At 33.7% G+C, this 19,208-nt stretch overlaps 1 protein-coding gene across 3 annotated transcripts; it reads right to left on the reverse strand.

The window, feature by feature from the left end:
- Nucleotides 1,790–8,507, reverse strand: LOC18589878 (ABC transporter G family member 13). 3 transcript variants are annotated; one of them, XM_018128096.1, is made up of 11 exons: nt 8,245–8,507; nt 7,960–8,042; nt 7,484–7,723; nt 5,874–5,953; nt 5,261–5,722; nt 4,970–5,092; nt 4,560–4,691; nt 4,001–4,285; nt 3,633–3,905; nt 3,426–3,533; nt 1,790–2,813 (listed from the first exon to the last, which is right to left on the reverse strand). In XM_018128096.1, the coding sequence occupies exons 2-11, from the start codon at nt 7,991–7,993 to the stop codon at nt 2,457–2,459; spliced, it is 2,094 nt and encodes a 697-aa protein (XP_017983585.1). In that variant the 5' UTR covers nt 7,994–8,042; nt 8,245–8,507; the 3' UTR covers nt 1,790–2,456. The 3 variants fall into 3 exon arrangements, with proteins under 3 accessions (XP_017983585.1, XP_017983584.1, XP_017983586.1); XM_018128095.1 differs by having other exon boundaries at nt 2,333–2,813; nt 8,302–8,507; XM_018128097.1 differs by lacking the exon at nt 8,245–8,507 and having other exon boundaries at nt 2,333–2,813; nt 7,484–7,727; nt 7,960–7,977.

Consider the following 19,208-nt stretch of genomic DNA (forward strand, 5'->3'; position numbering starts at 1 on the left):
TAATTTACTAATTTTGCTAGCTTTTTATTTTTGTTTCCAAATATACCAAGCAGTTTTTGGTAGTGAAGCTAGTTACATATGATTCAAAATTGAAATGGTGGTTACAGTTGATTTTGTGGGCCTGAGTCACCTTGCTCTTGTAAAATTACTGGTCATGTTGGAATAAACAGAAAAAGGCGGAACCAAGAAATTCAAGGACTTGTTGTTTGAATCAGCCCATAATCTTCCTTCTGAGTCACTCGTTCTTTGTACCTTTTAAATCATTGTTAGTTTAAAGAGTCATGTTTAGTACAACTGGTAGAGCAAGAGATTAAATGCTATCATGGCAGAATTGTGGTAGCTCTAATTCATATCTTTATATTAATTTAGTATATTCAATTCAAAGTTACATATCCGGTTTCTTTGTTTTCTTGTCTTATTCTGATTCATGTCAGAGATGTATTTCTTTTTTTTTTTTGATAGATACCCATTAGCTTAAACTATAGAATGAGAGGTGACTATCTCCCATCCCATAAATTTCAAAACCTCCTTCCTGAGATGCAAATTTGAGACCTTAACGTTGAAAGTCTCAAATTCTAACCTTCAGAGTTTCATATTGGGGACTTCAACCAGGATATTTACGCTTATGTATATTAGGTCAGATAGGAGGTTATAGACGTACAGGCTCCTCTGTTATTTTGATGAATGTTTGTGCATGTATGCTTAATGGTGTAGGATAGTCTCTGAGTTAGAAAAGTATTATAATAACCTCATCTTTTATTATTATTTTCCTAGGTTACCATATTATTTTAATCTTTGTTTCTTGAAAAAGATTCAATAACTTTGCTTTAAACTCTTGCTTCAACTAGTGAAATGGAAGAAATGTATGTTTGATTCCATCTCTTCACTTTTTGATGATTCTTATCACTGTTGTAAATTTTTATGTGGAGCCAGAGTACAAATAATGGCTATATATTTGATGTAAATTCAACTGTAATTTATGAAAATCTGAAGGGTTACATAGAAGTGTTTACTGCATTCAATGTGCCTTTTCTGTGGTGGTTTTTCTGGATTAGATAGCAGTACATGGTCTTTGGATGGATCAGCTAATTTGTAGGTGCAAAAAATCAAATCAAGGTGAAAATGAAAACGAAAATAACAAAGCAGCTCCTCTATCTGATGTTTAATGGCTGTGTTTGAAGGTGTTGATGTCCCTGTACTCAGAATTGTACTGAGTTAATGACATCTGATTTCATTTCTCCTTCCTAATTTTAGGGACTTAATGTTGTTACGGTTGAGGGTGGTATTTCTTTTGAATGCTTCCTAGTTATTTCAGAAAAATTATAGTAGAGAGTCTGGAAACATGGAAAACTTGATACTTTGCTTAAGATGCTATGATTTAGTGGATAATTATATTATGTGTAATTCTACTTGTCTTTCTTAGTTGATTGATTAAAGGAAGTGAAGTGAAGAAATTGGCTTGTCTAGCAAATCCTGGAAGTGTAAGTCAAGAAATTGGTTTGTCTAACCAATTGAGGAAGCTTTGTATCAGGAACCTAGGCTCAAAGAAAAACTTTTCTAGCAGAAAAAGCACGAAAAGAGGCTTGGAGTTGCTAATACTACTACGAGTTGGGCTTAGGGTCCAGGTAACAAGCTCAGGGGCAATCTTTGTCTTTAAACTAATTGCTTATCTTTAACAGAGCGGGCCTGTCGTAAATTTGAGGTGCTACGATTCCTTGTGCAGTACTTGATGAAGTCTTAGAGTAGTAGGTCAAATTGATCAAATGTAGTGCACAAGAAAAAATGGATACAACCTGTAAAATGTTCTTGCAAATTCCAAAAGTAGTGCACTCATTGTTCTACACGAATATTTGACGAACTGTAACTGTTTCTCTTTATACTGAAGGTCTGGTCATGGGAATGGTAATCTACTAATTGTAGAACACAATCAGCAAGGAACAATGATAGAAAATAGTAGAATTGTGGGTGAAGAACAGACCAAACAAATCAGTTTATCCATCTTGGGTTAGCACTGGAATGACAAAAACAAAATGCTATTACATATAATGGTATCATTAGATGTTACAATACCGTGTGATGGAGGCATCTGCAACAAATATTTTTGCACCACTTGTAATTTTCTACTAAGAACAATAGGATCTTTTCTATATCTGTTTATTTTATGTGGTTACTGCAATGTGTTGTTTGCCACAACAGATATGAAGTTTCTGCTTTCCACTGTCATGGCTAGAGAGTTCCAAAAGGAAAGCATTCTTGGGTGATGGGCGCCTCCTCTCATTAACACTAGAGCAATTTGTGGACATGAGAAGGGAAGGGAATGCCATTGAAGAAGCACTTAAAAACCAAAGCTGATATATCTAATTTATTAAGTAATCTTACTATCATTCCTGTCCCTTGTTTCTGTGATCGAATCAGAGTATGAGCATTTCTAGAGTACTCATGAGCTATTGGTTCTTCTAGTGAATTGGAGAGTTAAGACCCTCTTGAGAAGATAGTGAGTGGAGAACTTGGTGCCTCTTGGATGGGAAGGCTGATGTTTTCCTGAAAGAGGGTCTCTTTTTGAGATGTTGTATAGTTCGTTTGGCATAAAGAGTTCGAAAGAAAGGTGAGGCTCTCTCCTTGAACTTGAGAATGACAAAGAAAAGAAATCTGTAAGCTATCAAAATCATTATAACTGCTGCTAAATCCCACCACTTTGAATGATCCAGCTGAATGCCAAGCATGGTTGTGAGGACAACATCACCTTTCAGTTTTGGACCACCAGGTATGAATCCATCAAACTCAAGCCCGACCATATCGTTCTTGTATGCTCCCTGCATTCTCCATTTTACAAAAATGTCAATTCAAATTGTTTGATTGGGACATTGTTGCATTAGGGCAATAAGCACTGCATTTCTTATGCATAATTTTAACTCTTGTATCCTGTTGCTTTGGATTGCAATGTAAAATTTTTCCCGAAAAAAAGAAAGGCTCATCCCAACTAATTTTCTGGAACTTTTTTGCCTTTAGAGTGGGTGAATAAGCTTTAACAAGAAATTATTTGTTAAAAATTTTTAACAGGGCTTGATGTATTGTATCAGCAGATTACTTTTCGTCCACAAATATATCAACTTCGCTCACATTTTATGCCTTAGACATAGTGCAAATGAAATTTCATCTACTAGTCTAGTCTTAGCTTGTGCTGTTGAACATATTTTTCTCACATTTTAATTATAAACTGCCTTAATTGTACCTGTCAGTTAATTATCCAGGCTCAGTGAAGTTTATTTCTGGTTCTGGAAGTAAGAATGTTTATTCTTCCATGTGGGAATCTGCTTTTCCCTGTTATTTTGTCTGGTTTTAAATTGAAAAAAATACCTGATGAGTTTATCCTAAATGCATTTTTCTAAGACTTGTTCAAAACATGCCACTCCAATAAAAATTACCTGTAATGCCCATGCACCATAGTTGATGTATGAAACAGGGTAACGCCAAAATATCTTAGGAAGATCCGGTAGCAATCGGAAATACCCTGCTGTCATCAGCATAACTCCCTGTGTACCAAAATATTACTTATGATTATAATCAGATATGAAATGCTTGGACATAAATGCAGGAGCTCTTACAAATTTTCTGAAGTTTACGGTTCTTACTATATAACCAGATCCAATTATGACTCCCATCATGAAGTTGGGAACTAGTGATGCTATCATCATCATGCAGCTCTCCACAGCTGCAATGGAGCTGATAAGATCGAGGGAGACATATGTAAAATGTGAAATTCCTGGACGAAACTTCACCATGTAATAGGTAATTGATGATGTGGCGAGGGTCATGAGAGTCAAGAATGGGAATGAAGAGAGGAAATTCGACAGTATATAAACAGCAATCCCATAATGTCCATTGCGCCTTTCTCGATAAAAAACCTATGTTAGAACACCGAAAGCAGAAAAGAAAGTTAGTGGAAGCCTAGAAACTATTAGTTTTTCTTTTTCCTTTAACCCTGATATGAGATACTTACCTTAAGTTCTTCAATAAAGGATGGGAAGCCTCCTATAGACAGGAATGTCATGAAACCTGATACGAAACCGGCACAGGCTCCACGGGCTAAGATTGCATTGTAGTTTGTTCCAATATTGAAAAATATAGTGCCAACGCAAATAGATAAGGCCACATAGATTGCTATCCTTAACCAGTAATAGCCCAAATCCCTAGACATGTTTACAAAGGACCTCCGTGTCAATGTTGATAGTTGCTTCAACCATTTTGCTTCACTCCTAAGTTTCTTTTCAATCACGAGTCCCTCCTGAAATACAAAATAAGTAAAAGCTAAGGAACTCTTTATGGCATATTCTCTCTTCTTGATATATTTAGCCAGTTGTGAGTAAACCGTAGGCTCTGTGAGGAAGAAAACTCATGTTTATCACTTTGCTTAACTTAGGCCGTCAAAGCTTGTAAACAAGTGAATGAAGTGAGATGGACTTGCACTCTAATTAAACTTGATTTTATCCAGAGGATAAAGGTAGATGCTAAAAGCTACATCTCAGTACATGTTTTATGATTAAGTTTGAAGTGCTTACAATGGTTGAGATTTCTTGAATTCTTGCTCTTGCTTTTGCTGCATAATCTGAGCTTCTGTATTTCATAACAAGCAATGCTTTTATCTTTGCTGTTGGTAAGTTTGTCAAAGGATCTAATGTATTTTGAAATTCCTGCAGTCCATAAATGAGAAATATATTTAATTATGACAAAATTGAGATCAGCAGATTGGAGGATAAACTTTGCTGGATAGCCTGAGTTCCTATAATTTCACTTTGAAATGATTAGAACTATGTATTATTTTGGAAATCTATTAAATGAAGATTACTCTGCTGCATTTCTATGTTGCATGTTAAATCTAATAGCAATGCAAGAAACCAAGTGACTGCTAATTGCTATCTCTTTGAAAAATGAAAAATGAAAAGCAAAGAAAATGGTACCGCAGGCATACAGATATTATATGAGATCCCTTCAAAGTCTCTGCAACAATGTCGAAATCTGAATTTATGCAACGAAGGAAGTGATCGGAAGGATTTCTCCGACTTGGACATGGAAATCCCGATTCAGCAAAGAACTGCAAAATCAACTTTGTTGCTAGAAATGAACAAATTTACTTCCAATTATATTTTTATGTGGAGAAAGCACTATCATCTAGGAACAAGTTTGATGAGATTGTCCAGATATTTTAGATTTTTCTCTTGCATATATATATATATATATGAAGATATGTATCATTTCATACCTTTGCAGCCAGTTTTGCCTCTCCAAAATAAACTTGTTCTCCACCAGAGAGTAAAAACAGGTCATCAAAGAGTGAGAATACTTCACTACTTGGCTGATGGATTGAAGAGATGACCGTTCTGCCATCACGGCCAACATTCCTAAGAGTTTGTAGCACGAAAAATGCCGAGGCACTATCTAGGCCACTGGTAGGTTCATCAAGAAACAATAGATGGGGCCTTGTCAGGATTTCCAGTGCAATGCTTAGTCTCTTTTTCTCCCCACCACTTACACCCCGTAAGTGCCAGTTTCCAATAAGTCGATCAGCGCACTCTTGGAGACCCATTTCCATGATTGTTCCCTCCACAATGCCATCAATCTCTTCTCTGCTCACTGATGGTGGGAGCCTCAAATGAGCAGAGTAAGTTATGGTTTCTCGTACTGTTAGAGTTCCCAACAGTACATCCTCTTGAGTCACATAAGCCTGAATTTTCAGAATACACAATATCAGTAGTTGGATTCATTGCTATATCGTTCTTCCCACATTGAATCCCAAAATTCAGTCACTTCACTTTCTCATATTTTTTATTATTAGCATTGTCATGCCAAGTTAAAATGATATGTTGGGTACTTACAACACTGCCATAGTCCAGCCTCTTCTTCTTCCCATTAAGAAGAACGTTTCCGGTCATGACAACATTTCCAGATAGTCTACCTGCATACATTTCGAAGATTATCTTGATGTCCGACATTATAATGCAAATTCTTGTACATGTGGGCCAATAGTCATCATTCTTCTCACAGAGTGTGCACTTTTAAATTTATACCAACAGAACTTAAAAACAGCTGATAGCGGTCCAGTAATGAAACTTTGGTACCACAGGACCTGGATCATACATACTCATTCAGCTTTTTCATTCCTAGTGGGTAGACTAGGCCCATTGTGATGGACCTGCCATAAATAAATTCATCCAAATCTGTTGCTCACATAAGAAATCATTTACTGTGTGGGTAGAGAAAAAGTGAGTGAATAGCAACAGTGAAATGATTAGATAAGTGGATAAATCATTATTCAATATTTACCATATGCTTTAAATTTAGAGTTTTTAGAAAGATGAAAACAATAACAAATAAGGGTAAATACTGGAATTATGATTAGTATGTGGATCCCTGCTAAATTCATGTCTTGAATGATTGGTTAGATGAATCTATCGAGCATTGGAATGGGATGGGGGATGGTGTTTTCTTTTTGATACTGACACACTACATGTTGTAGTGGCCTAGGCATTGGTTCCAGCTGCGGCGCCTTGAGTCAAATCTTTTGTACGACTCAGTAAATAATTCTGTGTCGGCCAAATTTATTGCTGCGGTTAAAGCAAGAATTGAAGTGGTCGCTGGGATTGACAGTAATAACCGTTTTAATGGCTTATCTTTGGGTAGTTAGACCTCTTTTAATTAAAAAAGTACCAACTCAATCAGACCAGGCGAAGTAGAATCCTTGTGGGTAAAAAGAATAAGAGCAGCTGTACAAGTAGAGTTTTGGTTTAAATTTTAACCAAGTAAATTGCAAACTGCATGCTCCTAGCTAGCCCGGTAGATAGAGAGGAAATTAGTGTGTTGTGATAAAAGATTCTCTAAAGCTCAGAAAATGTTTTCGTTAGTGGAGCATTAAACTCGTTAAGTGAGATGTTCAGATCTATTTCCAAAAAAGGCGACTAAAACAAAAAGCGAAGTATGTCGTAAAAGTGTAGGGGATGAATCCGCCCATGGTCAATTCAACCAAAGGACACGAATTACAATTACTGTAATAAATACCAGGTTCCGTGTTGGTCTCTTTGCAATTAATTTCACCCTAATTTCCATATTTAGATGCAAGTTCTTACCACTGATCTTATGGAAAGCGGTAAAGAACCCCAGAGAAAGAGGTCCTAATAATAGCCTTCTCAACTACCGAATGAATGGATTTATTAAGATCAAGATACAAGATTGCAGCACTTGTGCATATGGATTGAGGGTAACTGCATGCATTTTCTTCCTCAAGGAGAAAAAAAAAAAAAAAACAAGAAAGAAAAAGGCAGAAGATTGCATGAAGTGCACTTACTTGTGAATATATGCATGCTAAATTTAGCACAGGCTAATGAATGAAAGAAAGATAATTTTATCCGCTAAAGCTACTATATAGTCAATCTTCATTCGTGTTTACGTGCTTGCATATGCATGATAGATGTATAGAGATAGGCCAAACCTGCTAATGCATCGAGCAGAGTGGATTTTCCGGAGCCAGATGGACCCATGATAGCCATGATCCTACCAGGTTCAGCACAACCGGTTAGTCCATTGAGCAATCTCCTGGTAGGTCCATTGCCAAAGTTTGGCAACAGCACCGTCAAATCTTCCCACACCAAGTACATATTTCCTTTATCTCTGCCTCTTGGCAAGCCTTCCTGATGAGGTTGTGCACCGCCGGCACGGCCATCAACCTCCTCTATCTCCACCCCAGCCATAAAATATCTCTCAGAAGAGAATAAGCAAAGAAACAATGAAGAATATATAGGAGAAGAACGAAGAAGCAAAAATTAATATCGCTTTTCAGTTTTTCTGTACTTTTGAGTGAATGAGTGTCAGAAACAGATATTTGGCACTGGTGAGCGAATTAGTTCGGTAAGTAAGAAAAGAGAAGAGAGATTACTGAATACAAAGAATAAATGGTTTGGTTCCTACCATATGGTTGATCAGTCGGCGAAGTGAATGGCATCAGCTATATGTTTACCAAAACCTGCACCAATGTATGCTCTTAAATAGAGCTGTGGCAAAGGAAGATGACAGTTAGTCAAACAGAATTAAGTAATAGAAGTAAATATTAATTTGAACAGTGAATATCTTTCTGTCATTGTCTTTTTTTTTTCCAAAAAAAAAAAACTCAGACAACTATGAAGATATAATTGTGCAATTTTTTTTAGTTTAATTAGTAGCATTTGATATACTGCTGGTGAAATAAATTTTTACCACAACAATCGGGTATTAATTCTTGCAGTTATGACCAACTCCTACAGCCAACTAAACCTCTAGCATCTTAAAGCACTGTTGTCTGCATCTGCCTGCGTGCAACAAACGGTTCAACTTTGCTTTCTTGGATTATTTTCTTGCGAGGAGAAGAATATGATCAATTGGGGGACCAATTAATGATTTGGTTCACGTTTTCCAGTGTTCAGAGCACACCATGGTAGCTGCCGGTGCCATAAATCAAAGAAATTTCAAAAAGCTTTTATGAAGACTACCAAAGGATTCAATACGTTAAAGAAAGTTGATTGGAGGCTCTAATGCTAGGAAATTAAGTAGGAAGCCACCCCCACTTTCCGCTTTCCATTGAAGCACTCGGGAATTTGGCAGAGACAAAGTGTAGCAATATTTGGTTTTCCTAACAATTCCCTCGCGGCATTTTGTTAAGCTAAATCAAGAGTCCATCCTGGATTTATGGTAACCACTACACCATCAAACCACTTGCTTTGTTAAGTAATATTAATAACAACTTTTATATTGTCATGTGCCTTACACGCCATATTTGTTTTGTGTTTTTTTTTTTTAAATAATAATTATATATAAAATATAAAGTTAATTATTTATTAATAAAAAGATAATTATAATTGAAAGATAATTATTTATAACATTTTTTTTATAATTGGGGGAAGGGGATTCGAACCTTACTCTTTAAGCAGGGATCATGTAGTAACCAATGAGCCAAATGCTCGAGTGCATTATTTTTAACATTTTAATTATATTTAATTGACATTTTGTAATATTGATCTATAAATTATAATTCAATACTGTTAGAACTAAGAAGGCATAATACCTAGAAATGCTCTTAAATTATTCAGAAAAATGCAAATAAGTTCTTATTCTTTTATTTTGTTTAATCAAACTCATATACTTTTGTTTTGAGTCAAAATTTTTTTGAATCAAATTAGTTTTTATGATTAATAGTTGATTTAATCAAAATGCCCATTATCATTTTATACCATGTAATGCTAATGTGACATCCTTGTTATTCTATATCACGTAATGCTAATGTGATATGTTGAAATGTCATAATTGATGATGATGTGATATGTTAACATATCATTATTGATGATGATGTGACATGTTAATATGACATAATCATATGATCATGTGTTATTTTTTATCCTTCACATCAACGATACGTTAGTGCTATATAGGTATAAAATGACAAGTGACATTTTGACTAATAAAAATTTACCAACTATTAGTCAAAAACTACTAGTCATAAGGACTTATTTGACCAAATATAAAAGTATAAAGCCTTAATTGAATGTAATAAAAAAAAGAGTTTATTTGAATTTTCTTAACTAGTTCAAAAGTTTTTTGAAGTATTATGCCAAGTAAGAAAAATAATTATTAATTAGAGTCATTCACTACTTTTAGAATTCTTATGTACAAAGGAGATAAATCTTGTTATTATTTATAATAAAAAGTATTTTTGATCAAAAGTTTTTTTATACAATTAAATTTTATATATTTAAAAATTAGATAAATCTTATAAATATTGATAATAAAAATATTTAGACTTGATCATTTTAAACACGATCTATTAACACAATATGAGAATGACATGATGTTAAGCGAGTTTGGATTTAAGGATATTGTGTTTTGTGTTTTAATCGTGTTGACATGTTTAAAACACAATAGTTTCGTATCTTACACAAGTTAAACCTGTTTATCATGCATATAACACATTTAAACTGATTAACAATTGTGTCATCGTGTCAATTCCTATAATATGACTTGTTGTTTATGATACCCAATCAAACAGGTTAATAACGTTCATTCTATTTAAATGAGTTTATTGTGTCATATCTATGTCGTGTAATATGAAATTTATATTAGACTTATTCACTAAATATTTTAATTGTCTCATGTTATGTAACATGTGTAAATAACATTTTCGTAAATATCTTTAGAATCATGATCTGTTTAATTAATTATATTATATTCATGTTTATTTATATAATTGTCAAAATATTACCTAACCACAACAACAAGAATTGTCAAATCTAAAAATATATAAAATGATAATTTGAAAATATAATGAACAAATATGACTATTGTCGTCAATTAAAACAGATTTTGATATTCATACTTTTGTATATATTATAAATGATAAAATATCATAAAGTATATTCTATATGAATTTCTTATAGTATGAAAGTTTCCCACATAACACAGCTTGAAGATTGTTTTTATTTTTCTAAACAAAATCTTGTGTTTTTCTATTGTTCTCAAGAGAGTAACCATGTGAATTTATTGTAGGTGACGTGAAGAAGAGTAAAAAATATTTTACAAAATCCCCAAAGCACCTTCCAAAACCTTGTTCACACATTGGAGTTAGGAAAGCAGATAAAAAATGGTGGGGGGAGAGATGTAGAAAGAAAGAGAGAGAGAGAGAGAGAGAGCAAGGTTTTAATAATTTTTTTTGAAAAGTAAAAGGTTTTGATAACGAGGAGATAACTTATGTGATATTCGCAGGAATTAAGATTACAAAAACAACAAAAAATCAAACACAACCTTTTAGATGCCCAATGAGATGAAATCCAGATTACCGCCTTAGACCAACTGCCCCGCTTGAGGTCCTACTCAAGTTCATCACCCATGAAATTTTATTTTATTTTATTTTTTTGGGGCTGGTTGTCTTAATTTTGAGAAAGAAATGTCCTTGCTACGTCCACTTCCCATTTACGCATGACATGCTGACTTACATTTAATGACTATTACACGTGACATGCTGGCTTACATTTAATGACTATTACTGAGTTGTCGATACAACTCTCCTCCAATTCCTTCTCTCCACCTAATTTTGTTCTTGTTATGGTAAACAATAAAAGAACAAGTTTTGTTTTGGTACTACCCTACGGTAAACAGCCATAACCCATTTAAAGAAAATATGAAAACGTTTGTTGTCTTCCTTCAACTTTAACGCAATGTTTTCTGAATTTTCCTACAACTATAATCTTTTTTTCTTTTTTTTGAAAAGCAAATAATTTCATTCAAAGAAGAAACCTCAATACATAAAACTACCCAATAGGTAGTTAACCGGGGATCTGACCACTTAGCCATGCACATCAGAAATGCAAGAAGCCAACCTCAACACAAAAAGGTCATTGCAAATCCAGAAGAGACACAAGAGAGACTCACAATCCAGAGTCCAAAAAATCGATTTTAATAAAAATCCTCACAAACTTAATCCAAGAAATCTTTAATTCCATAATATTGTTCATCCAAGTAATCTACATTCGCTTAAACTTTTTGGAGAAGAAAAAAAATGATCCAAAAATTAGGCCAAGTGCAGACCTTTGTGCCACGGCGCTATTCCATAGACTAATTTATCAGATATTGCTTGATTGACATGCGTACCAAGATTAAGCCTACTATAGCATGTGATTTACCAAGAATTATTCATATGCTCAAAGTCATGACCAAGACCATGAATACCTCAAGAAATTGATGAGAGGGTGCAATGCTAGGTCGCCCTCTGTACTCGTGGCTTTTATTGAAGCACTCAGAAATTTGGCACGAAAAAACACATAATGTAGCACCATGCATTATTTATGCCATATACATTACGATTGGTTTTCAGGCATTTATGAAAGATGTCTCAAATTAAGGAACAGTCTTTCCCATCACTCAGCTTTTCAAAGGCTCAAAGTTCCTTAATTAATTAAGACATAGTTAAGATTTGAAGAGAGAAAACAATCGTTAGATTCTAGCCTTGGATTGTTATTGTTACCCGCATCTGACTTATTTTACACAACCTTAATTAGTATCACTTGTCCAATTTATTAAATAGCTAGGAAACATATGAATCATCACATAGTGGCCAATTGTCAGTGCTCGGCTGAAAACCAGACTTCATTTTCAACCAATTTATTACCCAACCAATCCTATGTCTTTGACAATTTGATCCATATTAAAACATAACATCTGTTACACGTGGAAGCAACCTAAAATACTTCTTTGAATGAGTAAACAGTCACATTAATTGACATGCATACCATGTGTCATTACATTATGAAATCTCATAACCGATCGTCAATGGAGATTTAAAATTTGGAGGAGGCCCATATTTCACCCGCATGGCGATATCAATTAGAATTACTAGAATAAATAAGCATGGTGATCTCAATTAGAATTACTAGAAGACTCCCTTGATTTTATTCGGGTATCTATAGCCATTTAATTGTTAATATGTATTACCTAAATTTTTATTTAATTTTTTTATAATATCAAGTCATGGTTGGCCAGTTGGGAAGTAATTAATTACTTTCACCAAACTCCCCATTAAAACAATCATGTGATGTTCTGTACAAGGAGGAATTGAGAGTGAAGATTGACAATGAAAGCTGTTTCTCTTATGTTTTCTTTCTTACATATTTATGTTCTTATCTTAATTATATGCTTATAACAGAGATATCTGTAATAAGTAAGAAGTTTGAATAGAAACTTTAGAAGAATAAAAAAAAAGAATTTAATTTCCTCGGGATTCTTTTAAGGATAGTATTAGGGATTACAAACAGCTGTAAGAAGAAAAGGACAATAATATTAAAAAGGGACGGAGAAAGCGGACAATTCGTTCTCTATGTACTTTACTTTCCATGTGGAATGATATGAGGGACAATTATCATATTCTTTTCTCCTCTTCCTTTCACCCTTTCATTCACTCCCCCCTCATACCAAATTCCATGCATGTTAATAACTTCAATTGCCTATTTATTTAGAAATTGCAAAAGAAAAAAAACTTAATTAAAAAAGTAAAATGAGCTTTAAATATTGCTTCAGTAACTAATCTTGTTACATTATTTTAAGACAAGTCGTCAATAGTTTCTAATTAAAGTCTAATTATGCCATCTCTATACTCTTGCATAATTAACTTGATTTTCCAAATTTTCTTTCCATTCACGGAATAAAATATTCTTTTAATACTCTTGATATCTTGATAAGGGACAATTGAACATTACAATTCACTATTTTGAAACGGGAGGTGCACTTGAATATTTCATTCAATATTAAATTACATGTATCTCATGTTCATAAAGTTTAATTGAAAATCTTCTTTGTGAAGATGTAAATTGAAGGGTATGTCCCTAGTCTTCTTTTTCAAGATTTGAACATATATAAGACTTACAAGTTAAATCTTGAGTTTTAACTATCATGACACCCTGTTGAAGAGACGTAACAAGTTTTAAGTTACACATTGCCCTCTTAACTCAATTAGCAATATGCATAAAGTTATATACATGTAATATTCCTAGGTTTAATTCCTTCTAAAATTTTGCAAAGATGATATTTGGCAACATGCAAACTGTAGACACCCCTTTTTAATAATATAAAAAAATAATAAAAAATTAAAAATTAAAAATTAAAAAAAATCAAAATTAAAAAAAAAAAAAGTTGAAAGCATGCTTAGCCTCCATTGTCAACAAAATACAGAGCATTCAATGCTCGTTGGGCAGTCGGGATTTGGGAGATCATGGCCGGTGGATTTGTTTTGACTTTAAGGCTTTTGATTGTCCAAAATTTTGGACAATCAAACTCTGAAGCCTTTGGAAACCCACGCATAAAAGGAAAAGCCGGATTGAAAACCAGGAGAGCCTAGAGAGAAAGGGAGTTAGCAAAAACAAAGGCAAGAAAGAAAAACAGAGCAAAAAAATCTAGCATAGATCCTAATTATGTTACTCTAGCAACCTGTAAAATACCCAACAAATTACAAAATAAAAAGCCTTATTCTCTACTAACAACTAAAAGCCATAATAAAAAAAAAATCTAAAGATCAAAAAAATATAGCACGGATCGGTGTTAGGAGGAAAAGGTTATGGGTGTGGTAGGTCGGCTGTGAAAGGAGAGAGAGCATTTGGTAGAGAAGGAAGGAAAAGAAAAAAAGAGGGGGAAAGGGAAGGAAGGCGTCGGCGGCAAAGAAGAGGAAAGAGAAAGAGAGAAGAACAAAAGAGAGAAGAGGGAGAAGAGGAAAAGCCCGGCAAAGAGAGAGTGAGCCGATCAGTTAGCCAGCAAAGGGGAAAGTGTGGGAAAGAAGGAGAAAGGGAGCAGCTGGAAGGCTTAGAGAGAAGTGGGAGGAACGACGTTATAGAGAGAAACAGATGAGAGGCAAATGGGGAAGAAATGAGAGAAAAAGAGGATTAAATAGTTACGATTGGGGAAGTATGAAACGACATCGTTTGGAGCTTGCGTAAAGTCCTCCTTCATTGATTCGAAACGACGTCGTTTTTGGCACCAAAAGGGGCAGCTGTACAAAGCACCGAGCAAATCATGGGCTAGGCCAGTTTAGTTTGGGTCAATTTAACCCAATCAGGTAGACTTTTACTTAAAAATGGTAAATAGTTGTTTCTTTTGGGTGGACTTCTTAGGTGCGGAGTTTGATACGGATTTTCACTGAAGCGTTGAGATGAATCCGAATTCTATACTCCAATACCTATTAACTCAAATAATCGTTGTTAAAAAATAATATATATTAAAAAATAAATTTATATAAAGTTCGAGACGGATTCTCACCGAAGCGTCAAGATGAATCCGAATTCTATACTCCAATACCTATTAACTCAAATAATCGTTCTTAAAAAATGATATATATATATATATTAAAAAAATAAATTTACATAAAGTTTGAGAAGGATTCTCATCGAAGTGTCGGGATGAATTCGAATTTTATACTCCAATACTTATTAACTCAAATAATCGTTGTTAAAAAATAATATATATTAAAAAAATAAATTTACATAAAGTTCGAGACGGATTCTCATCGAAGCATCGAGATGAATTCGAATTCTATACTCCAATACCTATTAACTCAAATAATCGTTGTTAAAAAATGATATATATTAAAAAAATAAATTTATATAAAGTTCGAGACGGATTCTCATCGAAGCGTAGGTATGAATCCGAATTCTATACTCCAATACCTATTAACTCAAATAATCATTATTAAAAAATGATATATATTAAAAAAATAAATTTACATAAAGTTCGAAACAGATTCTCATTGAATCGTTGGGATGAATCCAAATTCTATACTCTAATACCCATTAACTTAAATAATCATTATAAAAAATAATATACATAAAAAAATATATGCATAATAATAAATAATAATAAATATATGAACAAGGTAATAAATCACCTTAAATTATTAAACATATTATCGCATGAATAACGAACTAACTAAATTAATAAATGCGTTCATGTAGATATCATCATTTTATCTAATCATAGCATGCCACGTTTATCTTGTTAATGGGGCGGGAATTCAGATGATGGGATTTCCTCGAAGAGCTCATAGAGACAAGTTCTTCTCAAGATATCTTTAGGTGAGAAAAATTTCGAGACTTCACCAAAGCGTTCGGATGGTCTACGAACAATTTTTCGAAAAAAAGATTGCTGACCTCATCATTTAAAATTGAACAAATCTTAACATCATTTAAAATATAATTAGGGATAGGCCTTGAACGGTGTCTTTGCTTTTAGTTGTTGTAGAACAGAAAAAAGGGCACTTGAACAGCACTGTTTCTTCGATATGAGTATAAGCCCGATGATGGGACTTTCCAAGGAAGCTTGCGAAGGTGAGTTTTTTCGATAAACTCCCTAGGTGAAAAGATACCCCCGGACCCAACCAGTATGATGGGATGGTTCGGAGAAATATCTTTAATAAAAGGTTTTTGCCCGTATTAGGATTTGCATTCATGAAAATATTGTTTTTACTCTCAAATGACTACCCCGATGATGGGATTTACTTGTTAAACTTGCGAAGGTGAGTCTTCTGGGTAATTCCCTAGGTGAGAGTATATCTTCGGATCCCATCAGAATGATGGGCGGATTCAAGAAATGTCCTCAATAAAAGGTATTCGTTTGACATTATCTGAATTTTATGGCATGCATTTCACAATTTGTATCACGGGTACGTCATAATAAAATATTTTAATAGAATAAAAGATAAAAAAATAAAAAAAAAATAAATAATAACTAAGGAAACACAAGAATAAAATTAATTGGTTAGGATAATATATGATTAAGTGGTACTGTTCATGGAACGGGCGTTATAGGGATGCTAATCTTTACCTGTGTGTAACCGTACTCCCAAACCCAACTCTAAATAAAATACGTAGACTAGTTTGTTGTTCTTTCGACAGACCTAAAATCAATTTAGGATTTCGTTGAATAGAACCAATTTAATAGGTGACCAACCACACCTAGGTAAAAAAGATTGGTGACGACTCCTTAAATTACGCTACGTCTAGCGGTCAGGTTCTCAGACCTGCACGTTATGACAACATGATCATCGAAAAAATTTAGTTCCCCATAACTACTAAAAACATCATCCAAAAAAGAATAACTATCAAAACTAAACAAAGAAAGTATAAATATAACAAAAGAAGAAAAAACTCCAAGATTTGTCAAGTCTTTGATCCGTAATTTTTCTTGTTTTCCTTACTTTCTTGCTAGCTTGAATGCCTCCTTTTGTTTTCCAAGAAGCCTTTCTTAAATTCCTTCTAAAATGTGCTCGGAAAGATGGGTTAATTAGAGCTCGAATCGATGTCGAAATAGAAGTCCGGTGGCATGAAAACTCCTATTTGACTTGCAAGTGCCACAGCCCTCCTTCCTTGGGCATCGTGGCGCCGTGCTCTCGGTATTATTTTTTTTCAGATTTTCGTTTTGGGTGTCGCGGCGCTCCCTCCTTGGTGGACGTGGCACTGAAGCCTCTGGTTTTCTGAAGTGTACATCCCTTATGGGGGTGCCGTGGAGCCCTATGCTCTATTTCTCCAATTCTGCTCTACTGCACTACTTCAACTTGTGGCACAATTTTCTCCTTCTTTAAGGCTGAACTGAGAAAAATAGTAAACATGAAAGTTATAGCCATATCTCTTAGCTTTTCAATAGCTCAAGAATGAAATCAATTGAACTTTGATAGTAAAAGATATACTCGAAATATCAGAACATGTGCAGTGAAAATCTACATCTTGAATGTATTCTTCTTCATAAATTATCAAACTTTTCATAGCACACCTACAAAAGTAACCTACTAACTTAAATAATAACTAAATTTAAAGTAAAATATTATAAAATAACTTGAAGCAATTGAACCCAACATAATAAACTTAAATAAAATAAATGACTAAAAATAACTAATACTTAAATTAAATCTCAAGAATTTAGACAAAATACATTTATAATTGTGAGTAAATAACTCCATAAAATAGAATTATTAAGGGACGCCAGTAGCAGGAAGGTACATTTAATTAGATGGAGCAAAATATGTAGACCCAAGAAAAAAAGGAAGTATGGGCATTGGGAGATTGCACTTGATGAATGACGCATTTATGCTAAAAGTATGGTGGCAGATGCTGACAAAGCCTGATGCATTTTGGGTGAAAATTTTGTCTAGTTTCAGCTCCTTGGCATTCTCAGTTAACACACACAGGAGTGGCAACTCATCCTTATGGTCTTCAATATGTCGACTTTGGCGTGAATTTAAGAACAATGTAAGGTGGGCTATTGGTGATGGCTTAAATACAAAATTTTGGTCAGACATCTGGGTAGATGACATTTGAGAGCCTATATGTTAGAGAATTTACTACGCCAGAAGGAGAATGGGATATGGACCGTTTAACGGAGGTGCTACCCGAGGATTTTGTGCAGCAGATAGCAAGTTTGTTACCACCCTTCGGTTCACATTGTCCAGATGTACCAGAGTGGGCACATTCCTCATTAGGCTGTTTCACATTGAGCTCGACGTACGACCAATTGAGGACGGCTGCTGTTTTGAGTAATGCAGTCTATGATGATGGATGGAACTTAGTCTGGAAATGGCAAGAATCCCAATGTATATGTCTGTTTCTTTTCTAATGTCTCCATAATAAAATTCTTACAAATCATGAAAGGGTGCGCTGCCGACTGTCAAATATTGCAACTTATTCTCAATGCAGGTTGGAAGAAGAAACAATCTTACATTTGCTTCGTGATTGCCCAATCGTAAGTTCACTATGGATCCGTCTGCTACCTCAGAATGAAGTGGATAACTTCTTCTCTTTATCTATGGGTGAGTGGTTCTCCATTAATCTCAGAAGTCGTAAGGTATCTGCTCATGATGTTCCCTGGAGAATTATTTTTGGAGCAGTTTAGTATTGGAACTTCGACTACGTGTAGTTGCGGGAAAATTATTTTATTTGAATGATTTTTAATTTTAATATATATATATCTTAAGATATATGCTAATATCAATATGCTATAAAATCATTCACAATATTTATATATCAGTAATTACTATTAATTAAATATATTTTTTATTCATATTAATCATTCCATTGTTGATACAAGGATTAAGGCTCCCAAGAGTTTACTATGTACATAGCTAATAGCATGGAATATAATAAGGTAAAACATCAAGTTAGCACTTAAGCATTTTATATAATAATAAGTGTATATATCTTCTTATCAAAAGCTAGTTTTAAATCCCCATCCTCAAAAGTTTACTTAATAAAAAATAAAATTAAGTATGAATTTGATTTTTTTGCATCATATCACTTATCATAAGATAATTATACTATGCATAAAATAAGTAAACATTTCAAACGTATTACTTAATCTTATCATTATATTTTATTTAATCAAGCATATCTTTTTTATCTTACACATTTTTCCCTTTCATTTTTCTTTTCTTAAAATTATAAAAAAAATAGTATGACATAAGTACTCTTTAATATAACATATAATCTATTCAAATAAATATATAAGCCTATTACACTTACCATATAGAAATAAAATAATTAGAAGAAAATCAATTTTAACATTTATATAATTAATATGAAAAGATTAAACTGAATTTTAACATTTACATTATAATTAATTAGCATTGATTTAGAAATTTACAAGAAAAAGTTGGGCACAATTATATT

The sequence above is a fragment of the Theobroma cacao genome, chromosome 9, assembly GCF_000208745.1.
Source record: "Theobroma cacao cultivar B97-61/B2 chromosome 9, Criollo_cocoa_genome_V2, whole genome shotgun sequence".
NCBI classification, from domain to species: domain Eukaryota; kingdom Viridiplantae; phylum Streptophyta; class Magnoliopsida; order Malvales; family Malvaceae; genus Theobroma; species Theobroma cacao.

Excerpts from the sequence above, each read along its gene's own strand:
- LOC18589878 (XM_018128096.1), bottom strand. The coding sequence starts at position 7,993 with ATGCCATTCACTTCGCCGACTGATCAACCATATG. Across the intron at positions 5,954-7,483 it reads TCTGCTCGATGCATTAGCAG|GTAGACTATCTGGAAATGTT; the intron begins GTTTGGCCTATC and ends AAATGTATGCAG. Across the intron at positions 5,723-5,873 it reads GGCTGGACTATGGCAGTGTT|GCTTATGTGACTCAAGAGGA; the intron begins GTAAGTACCCAA and ends CTGAAAATTCAG.